Genomic DNA, 19,537 nt, shown 5'->3' on the forward strand with positions numbered 1-19,537 from the left:
AGGGCCTCACTAAGTTGCAGAGGCTGGCTTTGAACTCATGATCTTCCTGCCTCAGCCTCCTGAGCCACTGAGATTACAGGTGTGTGCCACTGAGCCTGGCCTGGTGTCAAGTTTTTGAGTCTTTTTTTTTTTTTTTGGTAACATAAATTGAGCTTCAGATGAGCCCAGGGGCACTTAAACTCTGAGCCACATTTCTTTTTATTTTTTTTATTTTGAAAGAGGGTCTTGCTAAGTTGCTGAGGCTGGTTTTGAACTTGAGATTTTCCTGCCACAGCCTCCCAAGCCACTGGGATTACACGTGTGTGCCACTGAGCCTGGCTAAATTTTTGATTTCTTATTCTTGATATGAATTCTCTGTAGGCAGCGTAGCTAGCAAAGATTTTCTCCCATTCTGTAGGTTCTCTCTTCACACTTTGTTTTCTTTGTTGTGCAGAAACTTTTAATTTGACATCATCTCGTTTGTTAATTCTTGGTATTATTTCTTATACTTAGGAATTCTATTGAGAAAGTTGTTGCCTACACCTATATGTTGGCGTGTTGACCCTATGATTTCTTCTAAGAGTTGCATAGTTTCTGATTTTTGATCCATTTTGAGTTGACTTTTGTGATAGGGTGAGAAATAGGATCTATTCTCATTCTCCCACATATGTATATCCAGCTTTCCCAGCACCATTTGTTAAAAAAATCTGTTTTTTCTCCCATTTATGTTTTGGCACTTTTCTGGGTTAGTTTGTCTTCTGTTCTATTCTGTTGGTGTGTGTGTGTATGTGTGTGTGTGTGTGTGTGTGTGTGTATGCATGCCAGTACCATGCAGTTTTTGTTGCTAAAACTCTGTAGTATAATTTGAGGTTAGGTATTGTGATGCCTCTGGCATTACATTTTTTGGTTAGAATTGCTTTGGCAAGGGTGCAGTGGCGCACACCTGTAATCCCAGTGTCTAGGGAGGCTGAAGTAGGAAGATCACAAATTCAAAGCCAGCCTCAGCAGCTAAGTGAGGCTTTGAGCAATTTAGCAAGACACTGACTCAAATTAAAAAAAAAAAAAATGTTGCAGTGTGGGTGTTTTGGGGGCAGCAGCAGCAGCTGGAGATGTGTCTCAGTAAGTTCAATCCCTGGTACAACAACAACAACGACAACAAAAAGGAATTGCTTTGCCTATTCTGGGCCTATTCTTCCAAATGAATTGCAGGACTGTTTTTTGCGAGTACTGTGCAGAATGCAATTGGTATTTTGATGGCTATTGCATTGGATTTGTGTATTGCTTTTGGTAATATGGATATTTTAGTAATATTAATTCTGCCTATTCATGCAGATGGGAGGACTTCCCATCTTCTGTGTCTTCTTCAAATTATTTCTTCAGTGTTCTATAGTTTTCATATAAAGGTCTTTCACTCCTTGATTAGATTTATTCATATGTATTTTAGTTTTGATTGCCAATAACTTTATTAGCAGAATCAGTAATAAAAGTGAAACACCTTTTATAATGCACCTGTAAAGGTATATAGTGTTTACCATAACAATAAAAACTTGCCATTTTATAAATTTTAGGGTTATTTTAAAATAATTTTGGTTTATTCACAAGTATTTCTAATACTTATGATTAATGTTAGGAAGATTAGTCTTTTTAGTTATTTTCTGAAGCTTATGGACTACTAAAAGAGGGGAGTAATTTTATTGGGACTTTGGCAATATTCTTTAAAGAGGAAGAAAAGGCTGGGCATGGTGGCATACATCATCATACCAGTGACTTGGGAGGCTAAGGTAGGAGGATCACAAGTTTGATGTTAGCCTCCACAAGTTAGCAAGGCCCTAAGTAACTTACCAAGACCCCTTCTCAAAATAAAAATAAAAAGGGCAGAGAATGTAGCTCTGTGGTAAATCACCCCTGGCTTCAATCCTGTTAACAACAACAACAACAACAAAACAAAAAAAAAAAAAGGAGGGGGGGAAGAAACAAATGACAAAAATATACATCTTTAGTACATTTATAATAAACATCTTTGAGGCCATTATAATTCCAAAAGATGAAGTATAGTGATAATTTATGGAAGCTACTTCTAACTGTGCTAGTGATATACTGTTGGCACCAGTACTAGTCCAAAAGTTTTGTCATATTGATTTGATCAATTTCATTAGATTATTTTCTTTATTTATAATTTGTACTAGTTTAAGAGGGGTTAAGAAGTGTTTCAAGGAGATATGAATTCTAAAATTCTGAATATATTGAGTTAAATGAAAGAAAAAGTAGTATTAACTGAAGGAATTTTCTAACCTTTCATATTAAATGCCCAAGAGGGAAAATATCGTATGGAATGCTGTCTCTGAAAATGTTTGTCCTAAGTCCCTTTTGGAACACTTCCTAAAGGGACCATAGTGCAATGGAACATACTTTGGGAAAAGCTGGCTTAGAAAATAAATCCCTTGTCATCAAATTGAGATAAAGAAAGATTATATATACTGATAATTCTGAAGGCATTTTGAGTTGCTTAAGTACTCTATAAACTCAAGGATTATTTTATATAGTACTTCAATTCTAGCTCTTGAGGGAAGAAGAATCTCTTTCTGAGGCAAGGTAGAAAGATGAGGTCTTTCGGCCTCCCTTGGTTAGCGATGAGAATATCAGAATTTTCTGATCCTTTAGAAAACAGCAGTTACTGACTTTCCTAATATCTATATCTACATTTAGATATACACATACATATACACATATACACACTTACATAAAACACTTTTTTCATTTTTGTTTTTTAGCTATCTAATTGTAAGAATAAAATTTCATTAAGTATCTGTTGAACAGAAGAATTGTGTTTCCTTTTCACTACATAATAATCTAGTTATTTTACCTTCTAACAACATATGCTTTGGACCAAGTACAATGATTTTCATTGAAAGAATTTCCTTGATATGCCAAATATATCTAAAATTGATGGTACCATATAATGAGTTTCTACTTTAGAAATATATTAGCTATTCTATAATTATCTTTGCTTTGCTATTTGTAAAATTGCTCATTTTGCTTAAGCCCTTTTGCTAGAGTAACACACAACATATATTTATCTTCTTTGCATATCTTATTAAATTAATTTTGCTTAATCGAACAGCAATAGAATAAAGTCTCATTCTGTTATGTTTTCAACCAACAAAATATCTGATTTGTTTAAAAATTATCTGCCATTATGACTCAGAAGTTATCCATTTTACATTATAGTCTGATATTTCAGTTTTATACCTGGAACACTAAAATGAGCTGAAATCAATCAAGGCATCATATTGACTATGTCATTAGAGTTTTATCTATTTTTATTATGAAAACATATCTTTTTCTTTGAAGAACTAACATAAATGTGAATTCTAAGCCTTACCTATCAAATGATAACCCACTAAGAAAAGTATCAGACTAAGAATCAACAGAAGTGAATTGACCTTTGTCTCTGCTCAGTAACTGTAGTCAGATTCCTTAGCTCTTCAGAGATTACCTTTCCATAGAAGGAAGAAATGAGTATTCATATTGTTTGACTGGATTTCTGTGACACTGAAGTGAGATAATGTGTGTAAACATATTTTGCATATTATAAAACACTTTAAAAACCTAAGATTCTATTTCAGTTCTTTAAATAATATATCTTAGTTTACATATAAATTAATTAGTATATACTTGTTGAATTCTTGAATATGAGCATCAAGATTTTTCTGCAGTATTACCTTATGTATTTCTTAATGATAAAGGCAAACATCATTTAATTTCTGTGCCTGGATAATATATGCACATGTATATGCGACTGAGTGTTCCTTCATTTCCCAATTCCTTTCTTTAGAAGTAAACTTACAGAAGCATTGAATATAATTAAAAGTATGAATGAAAATTATATGGTTACCATTCTTTTTACACAAATGGAAAGTGTGCAATACTGTCCTATACCTTGCCTTTTTACCTCATGTGTCTTAGGTATCACTTTTTAATAGTACACATATAATTATTCCTTTTTAATTTACTCATTCAACAAAACTTTATTGAGTGTCAGGTGTTGGGTATGATTTCTGGTTCTGGCAGTACAGTAGTGAACAAATAAGCATAACTTTTTCTGCTATGATGGGCCTTTTATGGTAATTGGAGGAGACAGTCAATAAACAAACACATAATATGTCAGGTAGTGGACAATTCTTTGGAGAAAAAAATGTAATGCAGTATTGGAGTAAATGAGTACTAGGAAATCGTGTAATAGATCAGGAAGTCTTTCCTGATAAGGTGGCATTTATATTAAGATCTGAAAGCCTTAAGGGAGGAAGTGATGAGATGGCCTCAGGAAGGAGTCTGTTTGTTGTAGAGGATGGCAGGGAATCCCGCCTGGCTAGAAAAGTGAGAGTATAAGGATGGATTGAAAGTAGAGGGCGTTTAGGTCTTGTAGTCATGTAAACCCTTGTGAAGAATTTGATGATAACTATTAGAAAAACTGAAAACCATTGAAGGTTCTGAGTGAAGAAGTGGCATATTTACCTGGTTTTCCATCATCTGCTATTGTGAAGATCAGCTTTAGTGAAAATCATTAGAATACTAGGTTGTGTATATAAAGTTTATGTATATGACATTTTGTTTTGTGCAGTTTATAAAGTTTTATATTTTATTGCCAAAATAATTTTTAAAGTTTCTAAATCTGAAAATTGTCAGCTATAGATGATAATTATTGATATTATGAGATAATAATGAAATATTATTAATATTTCAATTTGGAAGATTAATAAGTCATTGGTTACATTTCTCTTGTGGTATAAATTTTACCATGCTGAACTTTTAGTGGCTTACTAGATCCTTAATAATATTAAATTTTCCTCTGGATCTAAGACCCTAAGTATATTCACAGATACATGTTTTGCTTTATGTAAATTTGATGAAGTTTTATTATTTATAAAACAGAAGTGATTATGATTTTAATCAGTTTCTAAATCATTCAGGTTGAAATTCCTATGGTTATTTTTCTTTGGTTCTTATAAATGAATTCCATATCAGAGGTTAGCCAATGATTATTTCAGAGACATTTCTTTTTTTCATTAAGTCACAATATTTTCAATATCAGGAAAAAAGAAAGCAACCCTTAAATTTTCAAAGTGCTTTTCAATTTGTACTTAAACTGTCATGTATGCTCATATTCATAAGGCAAAACAAGTAAGTGGCTTTTTATTTGGTTTTGTAAAGTATGTGCTTATATATATAAACATAGAGTTGGTCCTCTGTATCTGTGGGTTCTACATCTGTGGTTCAGTCAACATGGATTCAAAATAATCACACACATATTCACACACAGCATCTGTACTAAACACAGACTTTTTCATTATTTTCTAAATAAAATTACTTTTATAGCATTTACATTGCATTAGTTTTCCTAATTTAGAGATGATTTAAAGTATGTGGGAAGATGCACATAGGGTATATGTGAATGCTAAACCGTTCTAAGAGATTTGAGCCTCCAAAGATTTTAACAAACATCCTCCATAGATACCAAGGACAATTATATTTTACATTTGTGTAATTATGGGTTTCTTAATTTCTTAGACTGGACTAATCAGGACTGAGCTAGACCTATAAAAGAAAATACAATAAAAAGAGAGGGAAGATAAAAATTAAATGTCTTCAATAACTAATGAAAATAAAAAGAATCATTCATTCAGTCTTTTGGAATTCAACAACTGCTTAATGATTACTTACTACATGAATATTATGTACTGGAGGTTTTGAGAAGGATGAAGTAAAGATAAATGTATTTAGATGCTGCTATAGGGTTTGCTAGGGGAGATGGAGAATAATTGATTTAACAATTAATCAAAAGCTGGCTGCATTTTAATTTGTATGTATTCATACATTAAAACATTTCAAAAATTTAAGTGTGTAATAATACTTGGATATATAGTTAGCAAATGTTTATAGAGGGAACAAATAGTACAGACTTTCAAAAGTTGGTTAAAATTGATACCACTCAACTTTTAATGCGATAAGTGTTAAAAATTAATTTCCATCAGATGTTTTTTATGTTGTAAAAAAACATAAATTGTGGAAATAGTATTCTAACTAGATACATAGTCTATGATAGTTACGGAGATAATGACTAATGAGTAATTGTGATAGAACAATTACTCTAGAGAGGGCCCCAACTGCAAAATCAGGTTTCTTGGATTTGAATACATGATCTATTACTTAATAATTGTTCAGTGCTAGAGAAGTTACAGGACTTTTTCTGCTCTCATTTCTCAATGTGTAAAATGAGATTAAACTTTATCCAATTTGGGACTGTTGGGAGGAATAGTCAAGTTTATACATAGAAAGCATGCAGAACAGGGTCTGCTAGTTGGTAAACTATTCTTATGTTTTACAGAGTTTCTATATAATTATTTGATTAAATAACACAGAATTATAATGATTTAATGTATGCTTAATTCTCTGCTTTTTTCCTTATTCTCAATGCTATTTTTTTATTTCAGATCAATATTTCTCTTTTAAAAAGCAAGTTATTGATTTTTAGGTGATAAGAATGTTTGGGATCTATTCTTTTCTTCATTTGAAATATTGTTATTATTTAGTCATAATAGATTAGAATATATTTTAAGACAAATTATCATATAACTAACTTATGACTTATTTATTGCCCCCAATAAAAGACCTTTTTTGGCATCACTATTGACCAGCTAATTTTTAATAAATATTTTGTATTATTAGTTTAACTATTAGAAGCTTGCTTTTCCCTTCCATGTTACTAAATTTTGCATTTAAAAATCTTCATAAAGCAATTTTAGCAAAAATAACATTTATAGTCTTATAATTGTAATGCTAGCTTCTTTTATAGTTTAATTTGAATGAAAGAAAAATTCCTAAATGACATTACATGCTATAATTATTTTTTTCATCCCTAAAATAACTTTTTCATTTATTTATATAGAAAATTTCATTAACATCTTTTAATACTCATATTGCCTCCTTTTAACAATTCTCCTTGCTGTCATTTTATGCTATATCATTGTTTTATTCATTTTATTAGTGGAAACTTGGCTTTTAAAAAATATTTGATTTTATTTTTTAAGTACATGAACAGTGGATTGCATTACAATTCTTATTATACATATAGAGCACATTTTTTCATATCTCTGTATATAAAGTATGTTCACAACAATTCATGTCTTCATACATGTACTTTGGATAATGATGTCCCTCACATTTCACCATCCTTGCTAACCCCTTGCCCCCTCCCTTTCCCTCCCACCCTCTGCCCTATCTAGAGTTCATCTATTCCTCCCAAGCCCTTCCCTCCGTACCCCTTTATGGGTCAGTCACCTTACATCAGAGAACACATTCAGCATTTGGTTTTTTGGGATTGGCTAACTTCACTTAGCATTATTTTCTCCAATGCTATTCATTTACCTGCAAATGCTATGATTTTATTCTCTTTTATTGCTGAGTAATATTCCATAGTATATATATATATATATGCCACATGGCTTTTAAAAATCCCCTTTGGTCTTTTTCTCTTCCTGTGATCAAAGGCTAGTTTAGTAACATGAAGGCAGGGCAGACAAAGTGTGAGAATTAGATTTTAATCATCCTGGGTTTAATTGCCTTTAGGGAGGTTTTTACCTCTGGCCCCCAAATCTCAGTTTGTTCACTTAAAATGTGGCTAATAATGTGCACTTCATAGGATTATTTTTGGACTAAATGAAAGCAAAAGCATAATATGGAGCCTCAGACTCTATTAGGAAGATGCCTAATACATATTTGATTTTTGTCCCTTCTCTTTGTCCCTTCCCTATTTTCCGTCTTTTCCACCTGTGTCACCAGTTCTCTGAGTGTCCATTATGTGCCATGGATGGAGACATCCTGGAGTAGTAGACACATCTATGCACTCATAGAACAACATTCAGTGGATGGAAAGTTGGAATAAACAAACGATTAATAAGAAGACATTAGAATTAAACTCTCTGTTGGAATTGATTATTAATATTCCTGAGGCTTCAGGCTTCAGCCCCCAACCTTTAGCCCTTTCTTTTCTTTGTGTTCATGTAGCTGATGATTCTTTTCTTTTATCATGAATTAAGCACCAATCAACAACTCCCAAATGTAACATTTTCAAGGAAATAGGAATACTGGAGTACTACTCAAGATAATGACGAGAAATGTTCACATACAAAAGGTTAAATTTAATAACATATTTTAGTTTGTTGAGGACAATTTCATTATTATTTATACATTATGTTTTAGTCAACCTTTGTGTCACTGTGACCAAAAGACCTGAAAAAAAAAACAATTAGAGGAAAAGTTTATTTGGAGGCTCACAGTTGCAGGGGTCTCAGTGAGTAGACAGCCAGCTCTTATTCCTCTGGGTGCAAAGGTGAGGCAGAGCATCATGGCAGAAGAATGTGGTGGAGGAGCATGGCTTTAGATACTAACCTAAAGGCTCACCACCATGGACTGTGACTAGTCAGAATGTTGGGTGCTGGTCATAACATGTCTCTATTAAAGAAGGAACCTGAAAAAAGCAAAGAAAAACAAAACAACACAACAAAAGCAAGATATAAGGGGAAAAAGCTTAGGAAAGATACTTTGGGGCAGATCTTGGAGTGGTTGCATTAATTCAGTTTAAGAACAAAGAAGTGTGGCCTGAACTCTCACAAACAAAGCAATTCTAATTGTTAGGAATAAAATTACTAAAAATTTCTACGGACAAGCTAGCACAATTCTTTATTTTCTCCTATGGTATACTTTTGTTTTGCTTTGCACTCATTTAAAAATTAATTTATCAAAAAGCAGCTACTTTTTATATAAATCATATAATGTTCCAGACATCTCTTTAAAATTAAAAAAATTAATCTCTTTCTACTTGCAATAAAATTATCCAGTTTGTACAATTTAGTTGCTAATTCTATTAAACTGAATAATATTTGTCTTAAAATTTATGTTTGAAGATGTTGTTTTCTTTGGGTTTAATTAAGGGTGGATAGTTTCATCATTCATCTAGAAAAGGATATATGTTTTTATCATTAAAATCTTTTATTTCAAATTTTGAAAATTATTTTGTGACATTAAAAATTTCATAAAGATAATATATGGATGTTGTGATTTGTTGCTTCATTTAGTGCCTAATAAACTTAAATTGTAATTTCCTCTTATTATAGTATGCTGCAAAATATCATTTCTGTTAATATTTAAGAGATTGAGCTTTAAGTGTTAATTTTTAAAATGATCATTTACTTTGTAAAGTCAATGTCAAGGATAAGATCTTAGACTAAGTAAAAGTTTTCTCTGTCAGAATATATCTAGAGGTTTTAAGAGAAGAATATGCATTTTTTGAAAAGTTCCAAGGTTGCCTAAAAAATTGATCCTTGAAAAGAGAAACAAGTCAAATCAGAGAGAATCAATTGTACTTCTATATATTTAACTTTGTAGTAAATATTTTAGGGGCAATAATAAGAATATAAACAAATTCAGATTCTTTAATCTGCCTTTAATCTGAAACAAGAACATTCAGGTAGACTAGATAGAATACTTGGCACAAAGAAGCTCCTATTCTGTATTTTGGGTAAATATTTAGCTCTTAAATTCATGCTACATTAAGAATAAATTTTTGATAGATCAAATACTCAAATATAAAAAACTATTTACATAAAACTATTGTAAAGAAATATAAGTAAACATTTTTTCTATGTCAGAAAATAAACAAAATGCAGAGTAAAAACTGGGGCTATTATGTGCTGCAAACATAACAAAGGATTAATGTTGGTAAATATCTAAGGAGACCATCCAAATTAGTTTTTAGAAAAGTAATGCACCAATTAAAATTGGACTAAATTCATGAATAAGCAATTCTTAATAGAGTAAGTAGAAACTTTAATAATAACATAAAAATTCAATCCCTCTAATAATGGAAATGATGTTTAAGAAATGCAACTGGGAAACAATTTTTCTGTCCCATCTACAGTAGCTGACTTCCAAATTTTTCTCCACACCAGCCAAAGTAATCTTTTAAAATTTCAAATCAGAGCAAATCTGGTTGTACTGACTCACAAGTCCATCAGTCACGAAGACTTCTTATAACTTTTAGGCTGAACACCAAGTTTCTTTAAATGCTGACTACCATGCTCTCTATCATGGACTATGAACAGTCAGAATGATGGATACGGATCATAACCACATACATCTCTATTAAATAAAGAAGGACACCCCCTCCTAACAAAACAAAATAAAAACAAAAGGAAGATATAAGGGGCAAAATTTAGGAGATATAATTTGGGGCAGACGTAGGGGTGAAATTGTATTAATTTAGTTTAAGAACAAATATAGGTTTGTAAGAAGTGTAGTCTGAACTCTCACCAACAAAGCAATTCTGGCTGGAAATCCCAGGTTACAAATGGTGAAATGTGTTGCTGAAATTGAACATGAATGACCATTATTGGAGATGAAGATTGAGATAAAGACATTATAAGGATATTTGAGGCCTAGGTGTAAGAATCACTTATGATAATGTCAGGAATTGAATTGGAAAGAAAATAAGGGTATGCCACTTGCCAAAGACCTGAGTCAATGAAGCGAAGTATCTGAGAGGCTAATAGATGACAGTGAGAATAAAAGTACCCACTAATGGCTTCATTTATGCTTTTACTATAAGTACATTCAGAGCTATTTCTATTTTCAGTGGTTAACACAGTACATGGCAGTATGTAGGTGCTCAATAAATTTTTCTTGAAAATGCCTGATGTTGTAAAATAAAATCATCAGTGTTCAGATTGCAGTTTTTAGTCAAATATGAAGCTCCTTCTCTACATATCTCTTGTCTTTTGGAAGCACAAAACCAACAAAAACACCAACTCAGTTAATGTGGAGGGCTAAATTATTCTAGAATCTACTTTATAAAGTAATAAATTCCTATAACACTGATAGAAATAAAAGGATGCAGAGAAATTGCTCTGACTAGCATAATCCTCACTTATACATAGACAGAATAGAAATTTAATATCTGTATCATTTAAGCAGAGCCAGAGTAAATTGTGCCCTGGAGGGGCGGGGCTGGGAAACGAGAGAAAACCTTATCCATGATAACTACTGTAGAAAAACTATTTAACAACATCTACTAAAGAAGGAAATGCACATATCCAGTGATGCAGCATATCTACTCCTATGTATGTACCCAGGGGAAATGCATGCATATACTCTCAAAAAAGCTTACACAAGAATATTCAGAGGAGCATCATTTATAATTACTCAAAACTGGAAGTGGTCCAAATGTCAATCAAAGTTGTAGAATATTTACTGAGCCGAATACCCTACAGTAATGAAAGTAAACAAATTACAACTACGTGACAGCAGTACTGGTAAATCTTACAACTATAAAATATTGAGTGGAAGATATCAGATAATACATATGGTTTTATTTTTATGGAGTTCAAAAGGAGGCAAAGTAATCTATGTTATTCTAACTAGAATAGTGGTTGTTCTTGACAGTTGGGAGTGACTGAAAGGGAGCACATAGGTGACTTCTGGAGGGCAGGTAATGACTTGTGTTTTTGATCTGTGTTCTAGTTATAGGGCCTTTTCAGTCTGAACATTTATAAACTTACACACTTGTGATTTTTAAATTTACTACATGTATTTTGTGTTTTGATGAATAATTTTGGGGAAAAATTCTAATATATGACAAAAAAGAAAGCATGCTCGACTCTGTGTGTGGGGTGTGTGTGTGTGTGTTTAAATTTGTGTCAGGGTTGGTCTGACTATGGCTACTTATTTTTCTATAATTACTTGGAAAGAGGAAAGGGCTTTTAAACTACATAGACCACAGTTTTTCTCTGTCACCCATTCCATCTTCTGTCATATCTTTTCCATGGACCATGCACCTCTCGTCCTTTTCCTTTTACTAAGAAGCTACTATGAAACATCTTTCAGGCCTTTGGGAGTTGAAAAAAAGTTAAGTACTCTTTGGCAAATAATTTTGTCTTAAAGGGCCCTATTAAATTCTGAATGCCTTTTGCAGAAGTATCATGTTAAGCATTATTATACATTAATATGTTCCTGAAATCAGGGTCCTAGGGAACTGAAGAGAGTGGGGATGATGCTGAGCGTGCATAGTATAAGCATGTGAAAAAATACTTTGAATGATAGCCCTGATTTTGGATAGGCAGGCTAGTGAGAGCTGTGGCATTTGAAGGTGTGAGGTGGCTGAAGATGAATTTATCCTATTTCCCAATTCTGTGTAAGCCTAGCTTTTCAATTCAAACATAGTTTATTTTGATAGAACTATTCAACAAACAAACAAACAAACAACAAGCAACAACAAAACTTGGAACAGAAGAGGCCACTAAGGAAAAGATCTTGAAATTTTGGAGAGGAAAACTATTTTTCAGTTGTATAGACTAGAAAGGTTGGGGATACAGGTGAAAGCAAATAGACTTAGCCAGGGAAAGTAAGATATGGGCTAGGTATGTAATTTGAGAGGTGGTCAAAGTGAAGTAGGATATGGTTTCAGGAGGATATGTAGTTTCAGGAGTCAGAAACCAAATACTAAGAATGGGTGGAGGCAGAAAGTCAGACTCAAGTGAGATCTAATTGGTAAGGAAAAACTTTTGTTTTAAAAAGTACATTTAAGAGTAACAGAGTTTTAGTCTTTCTAAACAGATATTTTCTGAAGCTCTGGAAATTCAATGACTCTTATCCCTTTATTTATTATACTTTTTTAAAAAAAATCAGGTATAAGCCAAGTGTGGTGGAGCACTCCTATAGTCCCTGCTTCTCAAGAGACTGAGTCAGGAGGATTGTGAGTTCCAGGGCCACCTGGGCAACAGAATGAGACTTTGCCTTGTCTTAAAAAAAAAAAAAGCACAATCTTTATGGAGCCAAAATGTTTCTATGATTCTACAAAGAACTTTTCAGGGGATACACTGGATTGTCCCAATGAAATGTAGTTTTGGAGGGAACTTTTCTTTTTCTACCCAGTCCTTCATTTTTTAGTCCTTTAAGGAAGAATCAAGAAAGAGCGAGAAAGAAAGAACAAGAGAAGAAAGGTAGCAAGAGAAACAGGTGAGAGAAAGAAGAGCAATAGAAATGAGGAAGAAGAAAAGACCAGGAAAGATAAAGAGATAAAGGAAATACAGGAATAAGAGGCAGGTAAAAGTAAAAACCAAAAAGAGACTAAGAAAAAGAAATGGAAGAGTAGAGTGTGACATGAGACAGACTCTTCATTCCCTCTCCTCTCACAGCCTTTCCCCTCAGGCACTTGCTTGACTCTGGGTACCGTGATATGACCCACTTCCCTCTTCTCTCCAGGTTTCCATTTTTACTGACTACTGACTTGAGAACTTTCCTCTGTTTCTTTTTTAAACTGGGACTGTACAAGGTAAGAATTTATAGGCAAAAGGCATTGATTATATTGGCATTCTGTTATAAGTATTTTAAATTGAAAAAGTTTATTGAACCAAGCTAAGTTAAAGGTGATATTGCTTTAGAGTGCAGTAAAATCTTATGTATAGTAACTTATTTGTGGTTCAGATATTTAGAAAAATTCATACTCATGTTTGATTCAAGTTTTAGGTCAAGAGCCAAATTATGATACTTTAAGAAAAATTGTTTCCATGGAAGTAGTCAATTAATGCCAAATTAAGTTGTTGATTCTCAAAAGTTTTTATGGGGAGGCTCATAATAAGATAAAACAAAATGCAGAATTTAGACATTAATCCTAATAATTTAACCTTCTCAAACAGAAATCTGAAGTGTCATAATTGTCTGTAGTATTTGTGGGTGTAAGGAAAGCCATGGATGAGAATAGACTTGCAGATCTATTATTATACAGATCATTATATCAGTTTGCTATTAATTACGTCCTGGGCATTTAGCTTATGTTAGCAGTGTCCAACTATTACAAATGTCTATACTTTTTGATATTGTAGGCCTTTTCAATTTTGTTACTTATAAAACATTCATAGTCTTTTGCCATTTATTAGGCCCCAGTTGCAGGAGTATTATTAGAAAAGAAAATTGCTAGATAACTCTGTCATGTTCACTCATGGTTGGATGACATAAGATGAAATTCACATCATTATGAAAACTCCTACTGAGATCTAGTTTTATCCTCTCTTTGTGTATTGTAGAACTATGTAGACATTTTCTGTAGCTGCAATCAATTTCATATCATTTTTATCATTTTCAACAATTTAATTCCTGTATTAAATTTCTTTATTAAATAAAATTAATTGAACATGAAATTCTACATTTTGATCAGGTAGCATTTTCTCATGATACAGTATTTCATATTATTTTTCATTTGTATAATTGTCTTAGCGTGTCAAAATGCATTTAATCAGAAAGGTTCTTTGCTAGCCTCTTTTGATAATAATGAAAATCTAGGAAGTTTCTCTGCATTTCAAAGAAATGTAAAATGATGCAGATTACTTTTCAGACATGATGATGCTGATTTTTACTAGCTATTTAACTTACCAACATAAATTAATACCTATGCACTTTCTAGCATTTGATGACAGCATACAATTTAGAAGTCTCATTTTAATTTAGTGGTTTCTCATTATAATTTTGAAAGTTGTGCTTTGAATTAAATCATAATTGTTTTTACTTTGAAAGACATACCATACTTTTAAGATGATGTAGTAATTACTTCAGGTACTTAAGATATTTGGTAGGCAGGGAATGAAACAAGCATTAAGCAGACATACTTGGAAAAAACACTGGTCTTTTGTTCTCTATAGGAATATGAAAGCCTAATTTAATTTTTGCCTGTCATTCCGTGGAGGCTTCTTGGGTGCTTTGGGGGATGTTGCCTTTTTCCCACTTTCATAAATCAGAGAGCGCTTTCACTTTGTGCCAAGTAACTGTGAAATTTAATTTGGGTTTAGAATACAACGCAATATTCCTGTGTCCTATTTTCTGATTAGCTGGAAGTGTAAATGTGCTGATGCTTTATACTTTAGCTTTATCACTTTAGAGAAAGGCAGCCCAGTGAAATGGCCATGTCTGGGCATTTGAAGATGGCAGGGAGCATGTCACCAACTTTAGGTAATCAGGCTTATTTTGTTTTTAATTGTTAGTAGAAAACATTTACAGCTCTGGGAATATGTAAACCTCACATTGCAAGGCTTTTGTAATGATTTAATATTTACTACTGTACATGTGTTTGTTCATTCACTCATTCATTTTCTGATTTATTCCCCAGAGTATTTGAGGTAGCTAATGACAACAAAATTCAGCAAAATATAAAATAAAGTTAGAACCAAGAATAATATAGGTTTTAACAGGGTATCAAGCCTGGGGGAAACTATATATACCATAGCACATATGTATACTTACTACCCTTTAGCTATTATTTGTCTGTATGATTCCCAAAGACCAAATTGTAAAGGGAGATAAAGTCATTCAACAGTCTTAAATACAGACAAACTTATCACACTGTAGGAGGAAGCAAACCTTTTCCTTGTACTAAGCTCTAATAGAATTTCTTACCTGAGGCTCTAACACAGGCTGTTTTTGTGACCGTGTTCCTGACAGCATCACTGTAGCTAATGTAGGAAGGAGATTCATGAAGCCATGACTTGAAAAATCTGGTATCCTTCAGTGGAAGCAGAGGTCATAACAGCAAAATCAGTTCTTATTGGCTTGAGAATGAAGCTGTCTATAAATTGATTTTATTTAAGAGTATAATCTAGACTTAAAATAAATAATGGATGCACTGGATTGTTTTTTAAAATTCCTTTTTAGTACCACTTCTCTTATCTGAAGTCTGAATATACAATGGATAATTTGTATTCTGTCAGAATAGTTCTCAGTTGCAGATATTCTGTCTTTATTTGAGGTTGGATCTGCAAGATTAAAAGCCTTTACTAGTCAATTTATTGACTAATTAAAAAATTTTGAGGCCTTGTATTTTCTTTTAAAGTTATTGAAAGTATTTTCTGTATTAAAAAACTTTTTGTTTGTGGAAACATAGTTGCCATATTATTCAACTTTTGTCATTTGTTAGAATTTCTCATATATTGTTGTTGATGATTTAATGGAAATTTTCAGTCTTAAATTCAACTTTGGCTTATTTTTATGATATGTTTTACTTTTTGATATCTCATTTCTACTTGATTATTCTTAATTTTGCGTTGTAGATTTTTTTGGATAGATTTATGTGCAATTAATCTTTCTATATAATTTTTTTGGGGAGTACTAAGGGTTAAACTCAGGGGCACTCTACCACTGAGCCAAATCCCCAGCCCTATTTTGTATCTTATTTAGAGACAGGGTCTCACTGAGTTGCTTAGTGCCTTACAGTTGCTGAGGCTGGCTTTAAACTTGAGATCCTCCTGTGTTAGCCTCCTGAGCCACTGAGATTACAGGTGTGTGCCACCATGCCTGGCTGCTCTATACAACTTTAAAGATAGTAGTTAAACAGTCCTTAAAACTTTGCTACAGTATGAAATATATTTTATTTTGTAGGGTTTTTCTAAACCAATTTATTTTTTTATCTATTACAAATCAGAAATTTAAATTTTCCAAAGACTATTCTTTGAGACACTAATTTGAGACATCAGCATTTGGCAATACAAAGCCTCATAAATTAATTAGGTTGTGCTATATGTCATTAAAGAAAAATTACTAGGAGAAGGAGCTAATCATTAATTATTATTTACTGTGTGCTTAGTCAGTATGCTAGATAGACAACACATTATTTTTTACTGATGATTTTGCAAAGGCATTACCTTTCAGACAAGAACATTGGAACTGGAGATTAAAGAACTTCATCAGAGTTAGAGAGGCAGAGATTAAAACTCAAAAGTATCAGATTTATAAAGTTTACATTTTATCCAAGCAGTATTGTCTGGTCACTAAAGCAACAGAATGATCATCAGAAGAACACAATTAAAATCCTCTATGCTTTTAATACATGACCACAGGAAAATTCACATTATGTCTCTGAGATAAAATTCTTTATTAATGAGAAATGGCAAGTCCTAGAAACCTCATAGAATTGTCTTGAAAATTAGGTGAGTAATATTTACAAAAATGTTTAGTATGTAGCTAAACTTACTAAATGGTAGTTAGAAAGAAAAAAAAGCAATTTTGATGTGTCCTAAATGTGTATGTGGGGGGGGGCTGTTGTTTTTTTTTTTTTGTATTTTTATGTTGGAAACTACATTGTACTTTAACACTTTGTAGTTATATTTTTAAAAAAATTTTAGTTGTGGATGAACACACAGTATCTTTATTTAATTTTATGTGTTGCAGAGTATTGAACCCAGTGCCTCACACATTTGAGGCAGGTGCCTTACCATTGAGCTACAGTCCCAGCCCCATTTTAGTTCTTTTTAATAGTGTTAATACCTAAACTAAAAATACCAGCAGGTGGAGCTCAGTGTCAGAAAAATAAAATTCCTGAAATTGAGGTATTCTCTTGCCTTATCTTTTAAAAATAATATTCAACAAATGCATATAGTTTTGAAATTTATATATGAAAGTTTTTCTGTTTTATTACATACATCTACTGGAATTTATCACTTTGCCACATAATTCTTAAATAGGTAGATTTAAAATTTTATTCTTATTTTAAATTATTTGTTATATCTGATATCACATGTAAGGAATGACATTTCATTTGCACAAATAAAGCGCTTTTAATATGAACTTACCACATAATGTCTGAAAGCTTGACCATTTCATTTGATAAAGTAATTGAACTGGTGATCTTAAATTTTAACTTGTCAAAACACTCAAATTTTCCACTGAGTCTTCTACTTCCTTGTAAATGGGATCACCTTTAATTAACTGCTCAAGCCAACATCTTGACCATCCCCTTAATATTTTCTCCATTCTTCAAGTCTTATATCTTTTTCATCAGCAAGTTCTCTAAGATATATCCCCAAACTGACCTCTTGTCAGCAACACCTCTCTTGTGATTCTCCTAATAAAACCCACAGTAAATTGTGATCTGAACTACTTCAGCTAGTCCACCTTCTTGCTCCCCTGCCCTTCTTATGTGTCGTTTCCTATACACTTTCAGTGATCTCTCTGTGTGTATGAGATCTTACATATCTCTTGCTTATGACCTTCCTGGGGAATCCCTATAGAACTTGAATAAAATTCAAAGTTTTTACCATAGCCTGAACCATAGGCACTGTCCCTGCCTGCCAAACTCCATCCTCTTTTCCCATCCTCCTCATTGAACACACTTTAGCCTTTCTAGTCTTATTGTCCTTTGAGCTCACTAAGCTTCTTTTCATCTCTGAGCTATTCTGTTTCCTCTCTCTTTAATATTCTTGTCCAGTTTTTCATATGACTGACAGTCTTCTTTTCATCATTTTAGTTAAAATGATACTATTTTGAGATATCTCATGGACTATTTTAGCTGTAATGAGCCTTCTTATGATCCTGTACACTCTTACTCTGTACTTTCCTTTTTTTTTTCTGTACCTAGCACTTATAGTATTTTTACTATTAGTACTTCTAAGATTACAAGTACTACTATTTTGTTGGATAACATTTACTGTGTGTTGGATTAGTTTTAAGTATTTCCATACATTGAATACTAACATGTACATTTCTGTATATATTAACTCATTTTATTATGGTATTTGTTTACATATGTATGTATGTTTTTATTATCTATTTTCTTTCCCTGTAATCCCTGCTTGTTCCTCAAACTAACTCCATGAAGACAGGTACTTTCATTATGTTCACTACTATTTTCTGTACCTGACATGGTGCTTGCTACATAGAGTAGGCTCAAAATATAATTTTTTGAATATTGTACAAGAATATTGTACAAGAATTCATAGTAACAAATAGAATCAGTAAGTCTTTATATAAAATAATCTTCCAGGAGAAAGGGAACAGTTGCAATGAACAAAAATCTTGCCTAATTATTCTGAGAGTCTTTTTGTACCAAGGTAGTAGGGCCTATATAGTGATTAACTTAGATTACAAAAAAAAAAAAAAAAAAACTTGGACAATGCAGTTTATTAAAGATTACTCTCTAATGGGAAATCTGCTTTTCATTTATTTTTTAAAAATTTGTTCTAATTAGTTATACATGAATGCATTCTGACACACTGTACATAAACGGAGTATAATTTCTCATTCTTCTGGTTGTACATGATGTAGAATCATACCAGTTGTGTAGTCATATATGTACATAGGGTAATCATGTCTGATTCATTCTACTATCCTTCCTATCCCCATTACTCCTCCCCTGTCTTCACACCCCTCTATCTAATGTAAAGTAACTCTATTCTTCCCTAGCCCTCCCTCCCAACCCCCATTGTGAATTAACATGCGCATATCAAAGAAAACATTCAGCCTTTGGTTTTGGGGGTTGGGCTTATTTCACTTAGCATGATACTGTCTAGCTCTATCCATTTACTGGCAAATGCCATCATTTCATTCTTCTTTAAGGTTGAATAATATTCCACTGTGTATATATACCGCAATTTCTTTATCCATTCATCTGTTGAAGGACATCTAGGATGGTTTTATAGTTTAGCTATTGTGAGCTGCTATAAACATCCATGTATTTGTGTCACTG

At 32.5% G+C, this 19,537-nt stretch overlaps 1 protein-coding gene across 12 annotated transcripts in view; it reads left to right on the forward strand.

The window, feature by feature from the left end:
- Fer (FER tyrosine kinase) overlaps positions 1-19,537 on the forward strand; it is a 396,280-nt gene that overhangs the window by 110,130 nt on the left and 266,613 nt on the right. For 2 of the 12 annotated variants that reach the window (XM_040273799.2, XM_078045469.1), the window contains one exon: positions 13,294-13,363. The exons of the other annotated variants lie outside the window; for them this stretch is intronic. In XM_040273799.2, the coding sequence (XP_040129733.1) occupies positions 13,294-13,317 (24 nt within the window). In that variant the 3' untranslated portion in view covers positions 13,318-13,363. The remainder of the gene's footprint in view (positions 1-13,293; positions 13,364-19,537) is intronic. 12 annotated transcript variants of the gene reach the window in all.

The sequence above is a fragment of the Ictidomys tridecemlineatus genome, chromosome 1 (genome assembly GCF_052094955.1).
Source record: "Ictidomys tridecemlineatus isolate mIctTri1 chromosome 1, mIctTri1.hap1, whole genome shotgun sequence".
Classification (NCBI taxonomy): Eukaryota; Metazoa; Chordata; class Mammalia; order Rodentia; family Sciuridae; genus Ictidomys; species Ictidomys tridecemlineatus.